The following is an 18,288-nucleotide window of genomic DNA, read 5'->3' as shown; positions in this document are numbered from 1 at the left end:
GTGGGGGGTATGAATTGGGAGACTGGGATTGACATATGTACACTAATATGTATAAAATAGATAACTAGTAAGAACCTGCTGTATAGCACAGGGAACTCTACTTCACTGTACAGTAGAAACTAACACAACATTGTAAAACAACTATACCCCAATAAAAAAATTAAAAAAAAAAAGAGGGGGCCTGGCAAGAATAATACAGAGAAAGGGGAAGCCAATGCCAGGGTGCGTTCTCAAGCTGGTCCTTGTTAGGGAAAATTGGGGCTTGATTCTATCAACATTCTCAGAACAGACACGTATCACAGTCCTCTCTACTGTTTCCCAAGGAACAGAAAAGGACCCATTTAATCACTGACTCCTGTTCTGGTCAAGGGCTGCCACATGGCTGTTAATCAGCTCTACTGAGCTTCCCTGTTACCTTTGAAGCATTGTGCTCTGCAGCTTCAAGGAGCCCCAGATGAGAAAGCATTCAAAATACAGGGTGTGACTGAAGGAAATTACTATGAGGCTATCTATGCCTGCCTGAGAATGTTTAGAACAGCAATGGCCAGAGTAAATGTGAAAAGGGCAGCAAGGTGTTGACACAGGTGTTCAGAATTGTCCACCCATTGGAGTAAGTTGGTTTATACACTGATCAGATGCAAAAACAATGGAAAAAAGGCAAAATCTATACAAAACTCAGCAACTTTAGTTTTGAGACAAATCATTAACTGATAACCCTGGAAAGCCATCTTGCATATCCTTATTTTAATCTGTTGGCCTGCACTTTTGAAACTCTTTGGCTGAGTTCTTCTTACCCTGTTTTTTCTCCTACATCCCCAATGATCTTTGACTTCCCTTTATTGTTCTACATCATTCCACCACAAACATCCTCAAACTGCATTCACCAGCCATTTCTCTGCGTTGGTGTGCCACTCAACAATCAAGGTGATCTTACTAAATGGAGAAGACTAACCTGCTTCATTCATTTAAAAATGTGTGCCCACCTCCTACTCATCTCTGAATTGAGTGTTCCGTGGCAATGAGATAAAACTCTTGGTCAGAGTTCAGTACCTGCAGTCTCGCTGATCTCTTTGACATTCCTTCCCCACCACCTTCAAAGTCTCCCATCATCATTAGTCCCATTGTCCACTGATAATTCTATGCCAATCATGTCTCTAATTCTTGCAACAATGTTTCAAGTCAAGGATTGTTGTTATCTCTTTGTTTATAGTTGAAGTATTACAAAATTGTGTCAGTTTCAGGTGTACAGCAAAGTGATTCCATTATATTTTATTTTCAGGTTCTTTTCCATTATAGGTTATTACAAGATATTGAATATAGTTCCCTGTGCTCTACAGCGGGGGTCCCCAACCCCCGGGGCACGGATGAGTACTGGTCCGTGCCCTGTTAGGAACTGGGCCGCACAGCAGGAGGTGAGCATTGGGTGAGCGAGCGAAGCTTCATCTGTGTTTACAGCCGCTCCCCATCGCTCGCATTACCGCCTGAGCTCCACCTCCTGTCAGCAGTATGGTGAGTTGTATAATTTCTTCATTATATATTACAACGTAATAATAATAGAAATAAGGTGCACAGTAAATGTAATGCACTTGAATCATCCTGAAACCATCGCCCCCACCATCTGTAGAAAAATGTCTTCCATGAAACCGGTCCCTGGTGCCAAAAATGTTGGGGACCGCTGCTATACGTAAAACCTTGCTGCTTATCTAATTGTTTTCAGGATAACAGAAATAGAATTTATTAGATGACCTGTTTCATGAATATATAAGAATGTGCTATATTCTTATATTTCAATTGTGATTTTTTTGTTTTTATTTTTTTTAATTTTTTTAAATTTATTTTTTAACTTTTTACTTTATATTGGAGTATAGTTGATTAACAATGTTGTGTTAGTTTCAGGTGTACAGCAAAGTGATTCCATTATATTTTTTTCAGGTTCTTTTCCATTATAGGTTATTACAAGATATTGAATATAGTTCTCTGTGCTATATAGTAAAACCTTGTTGCTTATCTATTTTACACATAGTAATTTGTATCTGTTAATCCCAAACTAATTTATCTCTCCCCCCCACCGTTTTCCCTTTTGGTAGCCATAAGTTTGTTTTCTATGTTTATGAGTCTGTTTCTATTTCATATACAGATTCATTTGTATTATTTTTTAGATTCCACATATAAGTGATATCATATGATATTTGGCTTTCACTGTCTGACAACTTCACTAAGTATAATATTCTCTAGGTCCATCCATGTTGCTGCAAATGGCAATATTTCATTCTTTTTTATGGCTGAGTAACATTCCAGTGTGTGTATATACATACACACACACACACACACACACACACACACCACATCTTCTTAAGCCAATCGTCTGTTGATGAGCACCTGGGCTGTTTCCATGTCTTGGCTATTGTCAATAGTGTTGCTATGAACACTGTGTTGTTTATACACATCAGGACGCTGAGGCTCAGGGAAAACAATTCCCTGAAGCCACAAGATAAGTATGTGGCCACATGAGAATGCAGATTTTCAGTGTGGACTTGCCTCCCAGCTATCAGTGTATTAAGTGCAGGGGATAGGAAGGCTTCCCACACTTGGACATCATGCTTCTCTAGAACAATTTCCAAATCTCATGTTCTCAACAGCCTATTACTTAGAGAGACTGCCTAGGTCACAGCTTCACAACAGATACTGCATGAATATATTAGTCTACCATCAACAGGTTACAGGTGTACTGAGACAGCTCTCTCCTCAGCTCACAGGATGGCCTGAGAGCCATCTGGGATGAGAAATTTCCCTGAGCCAGTATTCTGGACAGCAGGCATCCTTATCCGTTGACCCAAGTAGGACGTGCAAGTATAGTTTTCTATGGGTGAGAAAGATTGAGAAGCATGACCCTGGATTCTGAAGATACGCGAATGTCAGAGATTCTGAGCTCTCCATTCTAATTGTCCTAGTGGATTGCCAATGAACTGCAAAACACAGTAACTCAGTCATTCCCTATCCATAAGATACAAAGGAGCTTTGTGAAGTCTTAAATTCTTCTTGTAGGGAGGAAGCTTAGAAATCATCAGATATTGCTCTTTACCATTTGCAATAATCACTTCCAAAATGTCTGGAATATTGACTTCCAGCCTCTGTTCAAACAGCTGCATTATGGAGGGAGGGGAGGCGGAGGGAGGACCAGTTCCTCTCTTAATCAGCTAATCAATATGTTGTGAGCTGAGTGGGGGAAATTTTGTCTCAAATTTCTTCTTCTGTGGTCTCATGTGCCTCCTGCTGACTAAAAGTGTCCACTTCCAATTTTAGACTTTATTAAACTAAAGATATTGTGTTAATTCATTTTAAGTTATCCCCGGAATACGGTTTTAAATTCACATGACTCTAGGAAGTCACTTTTATTGGGAGCAGCCAAACATTTACAAGAAGTACACGCACTTAAGAGCCATTTTAAATTTTATCTTTTGTCACCACCTGGTGGTAGAACATTTTCTCACGTCTCTTTTTTTTTTTTGCACTTTAAGTTTTCTTTTGTTGGTGGTAAGGAAAATTTCTTAACCAAGAAAATGAGTTAACTTTAGCATTGAAGTCAAGTATTGATGCAGACTAAGCATGTAAACACTTAATAAATATATTTAATGAATGAATTCTAATTTGTTTTAGTGAATTGTAATGTCTGATTTTTTTCATTTGAATTACATAAAGCTCTCATATGATGAATAAAAGTGATCCACAGTATTAGCTTAGAGGTAGTTTTCTTTCTTTTTTAAAGTTTAATTGATTTTTGGTTTAAGCTAATAGAGCTACATGAATGGAAAAAGTCGGCTAAGGCATTTTATTATTATTTTAAGAATGCAAATACATTAAATTACAATGTTTAAAAGATATTTTCTATGACACAAAAGTTAAGATTTGGTAAAAATTTATGAAATATGATTGAAAAAGTGTAAAACCTTTGGAAATTCCTGAAGAAATACTGTATTAGGAGAAAAAAAACCCAAAAAAACAAAACCTGAGCTCTACATCATTTGCTGTAGACCATCGCCACCTCGTGGATTGAGAAAGAAGTACTATAGGCTGTGAATCTTTTAAGGTGGAATTTTTTATTGTTAGAAAACTCCTACTCGGAATTTAAATTAAGTGCAATCATTGGAAACAACATCAATAACAAGTCTGACAACCTACCAAACAATTAGATAATTAAAATTCCAAAAGGAATTTGATTAAAAAATATGAGTCAGAGTCATTTCTTAGCCCCCAATTTGGCTATACAATCCTAGGCAATAACAACCACTTTGAGGTTCAATTCCACATCTGCCAAGCAAAGGAAGTGGATTGGACAGACTCTTGCAAATGCAGGACTTTGGGATCATAGCAATTGTAAGTCCAAATGCAATATACATTCATTTTTCTGTTTTCAATATTTGTTATAGTTCTGGGTTTATAACCTGCTTAGAGGAGATGTTTTCTATTTTCTCATTTATAATCAAATAAAATATCCATTTGTCCATCATTTTAGGCCATATGTCCCCAGAAGAAGCACTAATGCTAAACAGCTTTCCTATGTCTAATTGGTAAATCCTATGGCATGAAAATATGAATAAATAGCATTACCTGTTTATGAAATAGATACATTAATCATTTCTGTACACAATGTTTACACTAAAACAATGCTAACAGCTCATGTATATGACCAGGTTCTCTCATTTCATGGCTACTTGTTGAATACTTAATTTGGTATAGAATTCTCGAGAATTATCAGTCCAGTATTGTGTCTGTAAAATGTGTGAAACTTTTCCTTTTCTCTGTTAACAGGGGACAAGAAAGCTTTTAAAAGGTCAAACTGTTTGTTGTAAGAATATTTTTATGTCAAATATTTTAACTTTTATTAGGTCATCTCTACAAATAATAAAAATTGGTTAAGGTCAGTATATTAAAACATATCAAGATTTACATTTATATAAGCTTATATGTAGTCTAGAAAATCAGAAATACGGCAGAGTTTAGAACAGCATGAGATCTTTTGGATGCATGTTTAAATCAAAGAGCAAATCATTTTCTAAGTGTGAGAGTGTGAAACTTATTTACAAGGACCCAGTATTAAATGTCACTTTTACTAGTGCCATGCACAAATTCTGCTCTGTTGGTCTTGTTTCTACAGCGAGTTATTTTTTCAATTCACTATTTTCTTTATAAATATACATATATGTTATGTGTATATAGTTGTGTGTTACCACAAATACGTAAAGAGTGCCAATCTTTAAAAAAAAAAAAACAAAAACAGTAAGTAGATTAAATGTTCTTCTGAGCATGGATGAAGTTTTTCAAGCTTAGTAATTGGCAACTCCTACATCCATGCCTCTGTTGAAGCGATTAAAAAAGAATCATTTCCCAGAACTACAGGTGCACAACAGATTGGAATCATTATAGAAAAGAACAGAAATCTGGAGAGAAACCCAGTGAATAAAAAAAAAGCCATGTTCCTGGCCACTTTTGCCTTTAGCTCTCTGTTTTTTTCAGCTCTGTTTGGATATACAGCATGAAATACGTAAAAATTATAATAGATTTGAAGTAAGCCATTCAAGATTAGCAATGTATGCCTTGAATTATACAAACTCCAATCAGAATGCACTGGAGGCAGAAATGAACTAAAGGCCGAACTTGCATTAATACATTTTAAAAGCTAAAGTTTATGTAGGGGAGTTGACAGATTGGAATGCATTACATGAGTTTTTAGAAAACTACACATTTTCTGCTGGTCTTTTGAATTTCCCATCCTGTACAAATTCAAGAGAATCACATTTTCCCTTATGGATGTGTTAAGCCTCTCAGACACTGGGCCACCTCAAGTGTTTGAAATCTCCATCTCAAAGCCAGTCTGAGACCCCAACTGCAGGTCACCGTGTGTTGTTTCCAGAGCCCTCTTCTGAGCAAGAGATGTGAAAATTTATTGACGGCTTTGTCGTCATGTTTCCATGATTCCATAGTCAAGATCTTGTAGGTGTAAAGTGACTTTTCCTCAAATGTTCCCCTAAGAATCTCATCTTTCATCTAGCTGGAGAGAAAGAACAAATGAAATGAAAAAAAAAAAACATTAAAAAAATACTGTAACAGAGGGGCGAAATGTATTTAAAAAAAGAAAAAAAGGTCTGGAAATCAAACTGAGGAGTAGGGATATTTGGGAAATGAAACCTGTGAAGCAAAGAGGAATAAATCTTAGTTCAAAGAACAACAGAATGAGTTAGGCTAGACAGTATAGAAATGAATGGGGCCACTCATTAATGTGTATGTCAATATTAAATTTGAAGGAATAATGGAATGGGGTGAGAGACTGGGTGAAAGGGGGTGGGCAGAAACAGGGTCAAATAGTTAGATGGTGGGAGAATGGAGGAGCAAAGAAAAAAACTGGTCATTGAGTTACTTTAACCTGCTTTTAAAATATACGTAATTTCTGGGTTACTCATTCAGCATTTATCTATGACAATGACCTTAGGAAAGGACAATTACGCTTAAGAAAGCATCCACGCCTAAGTGTATGGGGGCCAGGGGTTGTTTTAAACGCTTTGCTTCTCCGTGCCATTCTTTCTGATTTGATCTTTCCTAAAGAGTGGGAAGCAAAGATTTTGTTTTTGTTTTTCAAGTAGGCGATCTAGAACTCCGAGAGAAAAGAGGAAGTTGGAAAGGTTTTCTGAAAGCAAAAGTTGTAAGAAGGACGCGTTGGAGGACTTGCAAGGGACGCTTTTGGCTAGAACAGAATGAAGTTGGGAAGATCTGGGGAGGAGTAACGAAAGGGACGAGATCAAACTTGGTGAAAACTGAGGGGTGGGAGCGGCGAGGCAGGAGACAGGGCCGGGCGAGGAAGTGGGAGCGCGCGAGTGTGAGGGACACGGGTCTGCCCCGGGTTTGGGGCGGTCGTTCTCACTATTGTCCCCGTGGTTTTCCGCCTGGGGAAACGTTATGAAACATTTCCTTCCTCTGTGTCATTGAACCCCTCCCTCTTTTTCGATGGAAGAACTTCTCAGCTTTTGCTTAGAGACCTATCTAGGTGGAAAGGCTCAACTTTTCTCGCTTTCCTAACGCGGAGGCAGCCTTTTCCCTTCCTCGGGGAAGAGGAGGGAGGGGTCGGGGAAAGAAACCGACTGCCTAATTTCTCCACTGTACACTTTCTAGCCCCAGCGATGCCGCCGCTCCCTGGATGGAAAAGTGGGGTTCCTTGACGTTTGTGCCAAACCTGGCCTACGTCCTGCAGCTGCTAGTAGGTGGAAGAAGGCAAACTGGGTGGGAGTTGATTATTTCTCGAATGGAGAGAATGCGCAGTTCCTTCCCTAGGCTCTGGGGAATTGAACCGCGCGTTCCAGATCACCTATTCCGGAAGTGTGAACCCGGGTTCCCACTGAGAAGTCTCTAAGGCTGGGGCTGGAGGGGGTCGGGGTGGGGGTGGGAGATGATGGTGGAAGGGGGAAGGGCGAAGGTTTAAAATGCAAACCCTTTTTAAAGTCAATGGCCTGGAAAGTGTCTCCTGGCTTCCTCACCCAGGCACGCTTTCTAGGGGACGCGCTGGCCCTATCAAGCTTTCCCGAGAAAAGCTGGGGCGAAGAGAGAGCACGTTGCAGCAAACCGGCCTGTGGCAGGCCAGGGAGATGGAGAGGTGGAGTGGGGTATTTTTCTAGAAAGGGGGGCCCTGGCTCATCTCCCAGACTGACGAGGCGGGGGCTGGCGGGGGTGGGATGCGGTGAGAGAGGGGGCCGGCGCAGGGACAGCCCCCGGGCAGGGAAGTCTTGGAGAAAGGACTCCGCTCTCCACCCTGACCGTCCCTTCTGGAAACTGCAGCCCCACGCGCGAACTGCGCTCCCGCAAGAGAGGGGCGGCGGGAAGGGACGGCAGTCCGGGAAGACGGCGGGGGAAAGCGCGGTGGCAGGGAGTACCTTCTCCCAGCAGCAGCCCCAGACGTACAAAGTGCTGCTCACAGCGCCCCTCCTGCGCCTTCCGCCCCCAGACTGACGAGCCAGTGGCGCCGAGCCAGAGCGGAGGCCGCCCCCTCCCCCGCCCAGGCCCGCGGCGCAGAGCGCGGTTTCGCTCCGACTGAGTTCAGGGGGCGGCGTCCCGGGGATAGAAAGGCGGCCAAGAGGGAGGAGAAAGGGGGTAAGGGGGGGTGGGCGGAGACATATTCAAAGACTATAAAAAGGCGGCCCGGGCTGCCCCGTTCTTGCACTCGCTGGAAAGCGGCTCAGAGCCTGGGGCCTTCGCATAGCCAGGGCGCGCGGTAGGGCCGAGAGGACAGAGCCCTGCGCAGAGCGAGGTGCACCGCGACCGAGGCGGAGACCGAAGGGGGGAGCTCCAGGCGCCGATCCTCGTGTGGCCCGTCGCCCCTCTCCCGGAGGCGTCCCAGGGCGCTCCGTGTCTCCGCATCAGCCACCCCGCCGGAGTGCGCGGTGCCTCCAGCTCTTCGCTAGAAGAAAAACTTCCCGCGCGCCGGCAGAACTGCAGCGCCTCCTCTCTAGTGACTCCGGGAGCCCCATCTGCGGCTGGCTCTGCGCGCACTTTCCAAGAATCATAGTAACTGTTAATTTTAACAATCCCGAGGCAGGCCAGCGAGGCTCTGAGCTCCGGACCCGAACAATAGCCCCTTCGCTCAGTGCGCGGCGGCGCGCGGTGCCTCCCGGGACTCGGGTGCCGCGAGCGGTCCCCGCGGGGTTCGGAAGGCGCACGGAAGGAGGCGACATGGGGAACACGGCGCGACGGTCTCGCGGCTCGCAGCCTGCGCCCGTGCTGCTGCGGCTGCTGCTCGCCGCGGCCTCCGCGCTGCTGGTCGTGCCGGGCGTGCGCGGGCGCCCCACCGAGGAGGACGAGGAGCTGGTGCTGCTGGCACCGGAGCGCGACCCAGGACACAGGACCACGCACCTCCGCCTGGACGCCTTCGGCCGGCAGCTGCTGCTGGAGCTGCAGCCGGACCGCGGCTTCCTGGCCCCCGGCTTCACGCTCCAGACGGTGGGGCGCAGACCCGGGCCCGACGCGTCGCGTTCTGATCCCGTTGGCGACCTGGCGCACTGCTTCTACTCTGGCACTGTGAACGGCGACCCCAGCTCCGCCGCCGCTCTCAGCCTCTGCGCGGGCGTGCGCGGCGCCTTCTACCTGCAGGGCGAGGAGTACTTCATCCAGCCCGCGCCCGCCGCCGCAGCCGGGGAGGAGCCTCCGGCGAGGCCCCAGTTCCATCTCTTGCGGCGGAGGCGGCGGGGCGGCGGCGGCGCCAGGTGCGGGGTCCTGGACGACGAGACGCAGCTCGCAGGGGGAGCGGGGTCGGAGGGCGAGCACGCCACGGCGCAGGGGCCGCTGCGGGACCGAGCGACACAGCGCACGGGACAGCCAACAGGTATCGGTCCCAGAAGAGTGGTTCCCACTTGTCTCTCCATTCATCTCCCTCTCCCTACCTTCTCTGTGCTGCGCGACTTGAGGGTAGGGTCCTGTTCGCAGACGCGAGCCTATGTCTGCAGACAGGACGGAGAGGTGGTGTGGAGGGAATGCGGCTTAAGATTTGGGTTGGTGAACTAACCAAAGCCTGCTGGAGCAGTTAATTCCATTTGCCCTAATAATGAATGATCAAGAGAGGACAGACGTTATCAATGATTTTTCTGCTAAGGAGAAGCGTTCCGATCCGGAAGGGAGAGCTGGTAACCCAATGCCTCCCACTTTAGTTGAATGTGAGCTTGTGCGACTTCTTTCCACCTTGTTAATTTCTTTTTAACAATTGTGCATGTGTCCTTTGGTCGAGTTGCAGCCTGGCGCTTAGTTTTGTAATCGCTGCCTGTTCGCGCACCCTGAGCCCAGAGGAGGGCAGAGATGGAGGGCGGAGGAGGGATAGTGACCTCAGAATGTGCAGCCCGCGAGCCTGGACAGCTGCGCTACGATCCCTGTTCTGCTGGCCTCTGTCCCCTTCTCCCCCTTTAAGAGTCTGACCCCGACCGGCTGGCGGTGGCGGGGCCCCTCCGCAGAACCTGCTTGGGAGGTCTCTGCCCAGCTCGCCCCGCCTCTCCGCGCCTCCCCCCAGCCTCCCACTTTGCGCTCCCTCTCGCGGCCATAATTCTGCTCGGAAGCACTGTTGAAAGTTAGTCACCGGTGATCCTTCCTGCTCCGCCTTCCCCTGTTTCTCTAAGTTGTGTGCAGTGCTTCCTGTCTAGTTCTTTTCATTCTGTCACTGACTGGGATGTCTTGTTTCTTTTTTTTAACTTTCTCACGTGGCTTGTAAAATTTTCCGCTTCTCCCCTGTACGTCCGCTCCTTGAAGCAGTTACGTGGTCAGAGCCCAGCGTAGAACTTCCCTGGGGGCTGGGTCTCAGTCAGGAGTCAGAGGGCTCTTTTGGAAACAATCAGTCGTGGCCCCGCGGTCCGAAGCAGGAACTTATTTCCCTGGGGCGGTGGGAGTGGGCCAGTAGGCTGCTTGGCAGACTGGGTGGTCCTTGTGCCCGGATTTGGCAAGAGCAGAGCACCGCAGGGACCCGTGGAACGAGCGAGCAGAGCAGAGCAGGCTGAGATGCCTTCAGGCCCGGCCCCTCGGCAGAGGCCACAGCCCTGCCCTGGGCCTTCCACGTGGAGCCCGATGATCTCATTCAGGATTTGATTCCCGGCCTGTGAAAGAGTGACTCAGGGGCTCTGCCTGCTCCCCTAGCTCCAAGATTTTACTACAGCTGGGGAGAATGATTGCGCACACTGCCTTTTTCAGATTGTATGATCTCAGAGAGGACAAAAGAAATCCTGCTTAAAAAAAAAAAAAAAAAAAAGCCTGCCCCCCCCCCCAGAGGAGCACATGGCCTTTTTTATTTACAGTAAAGGAGAAAACTTTAAAAATAACATTTTCAGTGAAAAGAAATGCAAATATTTTTGTTATTGTTGCTCCGGGTGTATTTTTGTATTATTTTCTTTGACTGGTTAGGCTTTCTTTATATACTCTGGGAAGGTAACTATCCTTGGCTAGACTGCCCCTGAACAAACTATCTTTCTTGTGTCTTTACAGGAACTAGAAGCCTAAGAAAGAAGCGATTTGTGTCCAGCCCCCGCTACGTGGAAACTATGCTCGTGGCTGACCAGTCCATGGCAGAGTTCCACGGCAGTGGGCTAAAGCACTACCTTCTCACCTTGTTCTCGGTGGCGGCCCGGTTATACAAACACCCCAGCATTCGGAATTCAGTTAGCCTGGTGGTAGTGAAGATCCTGGTCATCTATGAGGAACAGAAGGGGCCAGAAGTGACTTCCAACGCTGCCCTCACTCTGCGGAACTTCTGCAACTGGCAAAAGCAACACAACCCGCCCAGTGATCGGGATGCAGAGCACTATGACACTGCCATTCTTTTCACCAGACAGGTGAGCGGAAGACATTGCCAATTATGAGAGTATTCTCTTGGGAATCAGTTTTGTAATAAGCAGACGTATGTAAGGCATTTTACCAATAGTTTTGCACTTATATTTTTTAATTGGCCAGCATGATTAATCTTCCTTATTCCTTTTAATATTTTAATATCTCAAGTTTCACAGTCTTTTTGGAATAGCATTAGGGAAAATCTTAAAGTCACACAAAGTACTCCTAAAAGAACTACTCAACAGCAATGAATGTAGCTGCCCTCAAGCACATGTGAAGTTACACCCTGCCAAAAAGTTAGATCACAAGGTTCATGCTCTGTCTCTGTTAATAAGGACATACCTTTGCTCCTTGTAGGACCTGTGTGGCGCCCAGACATGTGATACTCTTGGGATGGCAGATGTTGGAACTGTATGTGATCCCAGCAGAAGCTGCTCGGTCATAGAGGATGATGGCTTACAAGCTGCCTTCACCACAGCCCACGAATTAGGTAAGTCCGTTTTAGAGTGAGAGTCAGCCCAATTCATGAATTCAAATTGATAAACTATGTATTAACTTAAGAGGGAGAGTCTGCAGGTTATATTGCTATTTTAGGTGCCAGAGCTCCCTAGAAACTGCAGAAAATATTTTTCCACTCTTCTCCACATGGTCATTTTTATTAGAATTCAAAATAAGATAGTAGGAGCTATGGACACATTTGGAAATTTACGTGTTTGTTCACACCCTGTGAAAAGTAGACATTGTCTCTAAAATAGATTATCTCCAAAACACATTTCTTCCTCTAGAAATATCACTTTGAGATAAATGAATCCCTGTTGGGGAAAATAAATGCTGCAAATGACCTGTATTTTAATGTGGGTTTCGGATGTCTTCGTAGGCCATGTGTTTAACATGCCACATGATGATGCAAAGCAATGTGCCAGCATTAATGGTGTCAACCGGGATTCCCACATGATGGCGTCAATGCTTTCCAATTTGGACCGCAGCCAGCCCTGGTCTCCTTGCAGTGCTTACATGATTACATCATTTCTGGATAATGGTCATGGTAAGATGCTCCAGCTTCTCTTTCTAGATGTTATCCAACCATCCACATGTAGGGTACTAGTGAAACCAGCTCTTTCTTCCTCTTCTGTTCTTTTTATTTTCCCTCCTTCAAAATGATTTTCATTGTCAACCGCATGCATTTTTAGATCTTAATTTCCAGTAAAAGATAGTGCTTCTGGTCAGGTAGCTCCCAGAGTACATTAACTTGAGTTTTTAGCAGAACGATGATTTCCTGTCATTGTTAATGCAGAAATATCCCATTGAGAATAATATCTTAATGGTAATTTAAATCTCTCTGGCATTTCCCCCCCAAACTCTTCAGCTTTCAAATCGCTTTGCTATATATTATCGCTTTTGGTGAGTATTTCCTGAAACTGATCTACCCCCTGCATGCTTTAATTTGCTATTTCTTAATATTCGCTGGCATCTTTCCTTACAGGTGAATGTTTGATGGACAAGCCCCAGAGCCCCATACAGCTCCCCTCTGATCTCCCCGGGACCTTGTACGATGCCAACCGGCAGTGCCAGTTTACATTTGGGGAAGAGTCCAAACACTGCCCGGACGCGGCCAGCACGTGCACGACGCTCTGGTGCACGGGCACCTCTGGCGGATTGCTGGTGTGCCAGACCAAACACTTCCCCTGGGCCGACGGCACCAGCTGCGGAGAAGGGAAATGGTGTGTCAACGGCAAGTGCGTGAACAAGACTGACAAGAAGCATTTTGATGTGAGTTTTCCACTGCAACACACGCTCCTTTAAAATTCAGAATTGAAAGAGACCAAGCGATGCTAAAACATTAGATACCACGTTAGCATCCCGACCTGTGGGCTCTCGCAGGGATACAGGATAGAGTCGTATTATTGATTCTTTGTCCCATGTCTTTCTCTTCTGTTTCCTGAAAAGGTCTCCGCAGAGGTTTCTAACGCTGATCATTTGTGTCTCCATTTAGACTCCTGTTCACGGAAGCTGGGGGCCGTGGGGGCCCTGGGGAGACTGTTCAAGAACGTGCGGTGGAGGAGTTCAGTATACGATGAGGGAGTGCGACAACCCGGTCCCGAAGAACGGAGGGAAGTACTGCGAGGGCAAGCGCGTGCGCTACAGGTCCTGCAATATTGAGGACTGTCCGGAGAACAATGGTGAGTAGAGAGAAGGTGAAAAGGATGCGCTGCAAACGGGTGGTTGAAAATCGGAAACAGATAAAATCATTGTCTCCTCTTTCCAGGAAAAACCTTTAGAGAGGAGCAGTGTGAGGCACACAATGAATTCTCCAAAGCTTCCTTTGGGAGCGGGCCTGCGGTGGAGTGGACACCCAAGTACGCAGGAGTCTCACCCAAGGACAGGTGCAAGCTCATCTGTCAAGCCAAAGGCATTGGCTACTTCTTCGTTTTGCAGCCCAAGGTAGTGACTTTTCTTCAGACTTTTTGCCTAAGAAACAAGGCCTTAGCTTGCTCCCTTTTCATGCCAGCTCTGTTGTACTTTCTTTAATTTATATATATATATATAAAGCTGAGCTTTTTATTTATTTATTTATTATTTATGGCTGCGTTGGGTCTTCGTTGCTGCGCGCGGGCTCTCTCTAGTTGCAGTGTGCAGGGGCTACTCTTCGTGGCGGTGCGCGGGTTTCTCATTGCGGTGGCTTCTCTTGTTGCAGAGCACGAGCTCTCTGCACGAGAGCTTCAGTAGTTGTGGCATGCGGGTTTCAGTAGTTGTGGCTCGCAGGCTGTAGAGTGCAGGCTCAGTAGTTGTGGCGCACGAGCTTAGTTGCTCCGCGGCATGTGGGATCTTCCCGGACCAGGGCTCGAACCCATGTCCCCTGCATTGTCAGGCGGATTCTTAACCACTGTGCCACCAGGGAAGCCCTAATTTGTATATTAACGTGTTCAATTTCAAGTTAGAACTGCTTTGCTTCTAGATACATTGGCAACTGCTTGCTTTGAGTTTGGTTCTGTTTTGGGTTATGAATGAAGCTTGAATCTAGCGTTTATGATTCTTGCAATGGTTTATTATTACTCCTATATGCGAAAAAAAAGCCCTTTACGCATGGTTAGGTAAATTATGTGTTAACATGGAAACCATCCAGTGGTTTTGGAAAATAGTTCAGGTGTGGCCCGAAGTACTTGTTACTGGGTGACTAGCAGTAGTATGTGCAAATGGACTTATTAAAATGAAAGTCTGAGCATTGAGAACTCTTGTGTTTGAGAACATATACTGAACTAATGGAAGCATTGTTTTGCTGAGGAGATAAATCTGGCTCTGAGGTAGAAAATGGAATTGAATTTGGTTGAAATTATCAAGTGTCATTATCACTTTAGGCTATGAAAATAGTCTCCAGTTGCATTTCAACGTTCAAGTGATTTATTCAGCACATGTTATTGCCAGGTAGTATTCTAGATACTGGGGATACAGCAGTACACAAATTGACAAAAAGCTCTGCTTTTGTTGACCTTAGCTAAAAGTGAGATAGGATACAAATAATCAAAAAATTTATAATATTTTCAGATGGGAAAAAAAGCCAAAGAGAAGGATAGTGTGTGCCGTGTTATAGAGTACTATTTTAATTTTGATAGTCAGGAAAGCAAAGATGTCATGTTAACGAAGAAAACTTTCAGAACTATCCTAGCATCACCTCTTGCCCTTGTTAATGTGTGACACCAGGTACGTGCCCTTCCTTTTTCAGGTGGTAGATGGCACTCCATGTAGCCCAGATTCCACCTCTGTCTGCGTGCAAGGACAATGTGTAAAAGCTGGTTGTGATCGCATCATAGACTCCAAAAAGAAGTTCGATAAATGTGGCATTTGTGGAGGAAATGGATCTACATGCAAGAAAATATCAGGATCAGTTACTAGTGCAAAGTAAGTGTTAAAATGCCATACTCCCGAAGGTCTTATCATTTCGATGTAACTTTTTACAGGTCTGGTAAGAATTACATTCTTAAGTGATTCCCTGGTGTTTCAAGCTAAGTATTGGTAATATGATTAGCCGGTGAAGGAGAGATTTTTATATCTGTTTTCCTTGTCTGCAGACCTGGCTACCACGATATCGTCACAATTCCAACCGGAGCCACAAACATTGAAGTGAAACAACGGAATCAGAGGGGATCCAGAAATAATGGAAGCTACCTTGCCATCAAAGCTGCTGATGGCACATATATCCTGAATGGCGACTTCACTTTGTCCACTTTAGAGCAAGACATCACGTACAAAGGTAGTGTCTTGAGATACAGTGGCTCCTCGGCAGCATTGGAAAGAATTAGAAGCTTTAGCCCTCTCAAGGAGCCCTTAACCATCCAAGTCCTGACAGTGGGCAATGCCCTTCGACCGAAAATTAAATACACCTATTTCGTGAAGAAGAAGAAGGAATCTTTCAACGCCATCCCTACTTTCTCCGAATGGGTCATTGAAGAGTGGGGCGAATGTTCCAAGTCATGTGGACAGGGTGTGCAGAGAAGGCTGGTGGAGTGCCGAGACATCAACGGGCAGCCCGCCTCAGAGTGTGCAAAGGAAGTGAAGCCAGCCAGCACCAGACCTTGTGCGGACCTGCCTTGCCCCTTCTGGCAGCTGGGGGATTGGTCGCCATGTTCCAAGACTTGCGGGAAGGGTTACAAAAAGAGAACCTTGCAGTGTCTGTCCCACGATGGGGGTGTGTTGTCTCACGAGAGCTGCGATCCTTTAAAGAAACCTAAACATTACATAGACTTTTGCACAATGGCAGAATGCAGTTAAGGAGGGGCGGTGTTGAGGGAAAAGGACAGTGGGGAAGGGCTGATGCACTGAAATCAAGAAGGCTGGAGGAATCCAGTGCACCTTGCCGGTGATCAATGAGGTGTGCTGATGAGTTGGGAGGTACAGGTAGGTAGAAAAGAAGTTAGATCATCAGAATTTCCTGCCAGTTACAAAATTGATAGGGTAGTTTATGAGGATCATTAATAGCTGACCAATAAGATAGCATGAGAAAGCCCCAGGGTGTTATTATTTCTTTTGTTAAGTCTGTGACAAGTTTTTACAAAAATAGAAACAATCGTCAAAGTAAGTTTAAAAAATATTACAATCCCTGTTTCCTGGTACTGATGAAATACTTTGTATCATGGAGGTTGGGAAATGAAAAGCAGGAGGAAGATGAGATTTTTGGTTTAAGATGTGGCTTACTTTACCTCACTACCTATGGAGGGAGAAAGGAATACACATAGGATCTTTGGCCATCACTGTTCCTGACTGCTGTGGTTTCAGAGAATGTTTATGCCATCTCTTCTACTGAGAGTTAAGAATTCAGGACTGTCCAGCATGAGAAATGCTTAGCACCGTCCAGTGACTCAAATGACTCCATCTTTCCTCTCTTGTGCCGTTATTGTGTCTTTATTTGTGAATTCATTTTGACGAAGAAACAATTCCACGTATTTGTAAAAACAGCATTAAGTCTACAAGGGGAAGAAAAGCAGTGATGTATCAGATGCTGGTAAAAGCTAGGGGAGGCCCGTTGGTCTGGGTACCTCCTACATTTCTTTCCTCCTGATGTAAGCCTAATTAAGGAATGTGGATGTGAAAAAAAAAAAAAAAAAAAACAGTTTGTGTCTGAAGAAAGTCAGTAAGATCACACAAAAAGAATGTAATGCCAGAACAAGAATGGGGTGTGTACAACAGGGTCCCCAGTGTTTGGGGACATTGCGATCACACGTCTCGCGGTGGGGAGGCTACTGAGGGGTAGCGGGTCCATCCCCAGCAGCTGGTCCAACAGTCATATCCTGGTGAATGTCTGTTCAGCTCTTCTACTATGAAAGAGAATGACTTTTTTCCATATGTATATAGTAAAATATGTTACTATAAATTCTATGTACTTTATAAGTATTGGTTTGTGTGTTCCTTCTAAGAAGGACTATAGTTTGTAATAAATGCCTATAATAACATATTTATTTTTATACATTTCTTTCTAATGATAAAACTTTTAAGTTATATCGCTTTTGTAAAAGGTCATATAAAAATAGAGTATTTATACAATATATGTTACTAGAAATAATAAAAGGACACTTTTTGAACATGTGTCTATTTATTTTAATGGGAATTAATTCCTGGGTAGGAAATCTGAAACATAGATATTGAATTTTTGTTTTGTTTTGTTTTAAAAATGTCTGGTTTATTACTTTTTTAACACTGATAAAAATATTTCATTGCATACATTTTTTTTAACATCTTTATTGGAGTATAATTGCTTTACAATAGTGTGTTAATTTCTGCTTTATAACAAAGTGAATCAGCTATACATATACATACATCCCCAAATCTCCTCCCTCTTGGGTCTCCCTCCTACCCTCCCTATCCCACCCCTCTAGGTGGACACAAAGCACCGAGCTGATCTCCCTGTGCTATGTGGCTGCTTCCCACTAGCTATCTATTTTACATTTGGTAGTGTATATATGGCCATGCCACTCTCTCACTTCGTCCCAGCTTACCCTTCTCCCTCCCCGTGTCCTCAAGTCTATTTTCTACATCTGCGTCTTTATTCCTGTCCTGCCCCTAGGTTCTTCAGAACCATTTTTTTTTTTTTTAAGATTCCATATATATGTGTTAGCATACGGTATTTGTTTTTCTCTTTCTGACTTACTTCACTCTGTATGACAGACTCTAGGTCCATTCACCTCACTACAAATAACTCAATTTCATTTCTTTTTATGGCTGAGTAATATTCCATTGTATATATGTGCCACATCTTCTTTATCCATTCATCTGTCGATGGAACAGATATTGAATTTGAAGAGAATATTTTCTTCAATTCTTTGGAAGTATGATTTCATTCTAATGAAATTATTTTATGTATCCTTGGGGTATGTGATTGCTACAAAGAAAGAAATCTATTATATCTTTGGTGATAGATAGATAGGTTTGTTACTAATGTAATAATATACACCA

General features: G+C 44.5%; 1 protein-coding gene across 1 annotated transcript; it reads left to right on the top strand.

Annotated features, from left to right (window-relative positions):
* Nucleotides 1–8,188: 8,188 nt before the first annotated feature.
* Nucleotides 8,189–17,417, top strand: ADAMTS1 (ADAM metallopeptidase with thrombospondin type 1 motif 1). Its single transcript, XM_082460379.1, has 9 exons — nt 8,189–9,364; nt 11,002–11,348; nt 11,701–11,833; nt 12,221–12,388; nt 12,827–13,113; nt 13,337–13,523; nt 13,610–13,785; nt 15,065–15,240; nt 15,411–17,417. Exons 1-9 carry the CDS (start codon nt 8,716–8,718, stop codon nt 16,108–16,110), a joined length of 2,823 nt encoding a protein of 940 aa, XP_082316505.1. The 5' UTR covers nt 8,189–8,715; the 3' UTR covers nt 16,111–17,417.
* The last annotated feature ends 871 nt before the right edge of the window (nt 17,418–18,288 follow it).

The sequence above is a fragment of the Balaenoptera physalus genome (assembly GCF_965194825.1).
Source record: "Balaenoptera physalus genome assembly, chromosome: 4".
NCBI lineage: Eukaryota > Metazoa > Chordata > Mammalia > Artiodactyla > Balaenopteridae > Balaenoptera > Balaenoptera physalus.
Note: the sequence above shows the minus strand (reverse complement) of the source record. Positions and strands in the feature narration are given on the sequence as shown.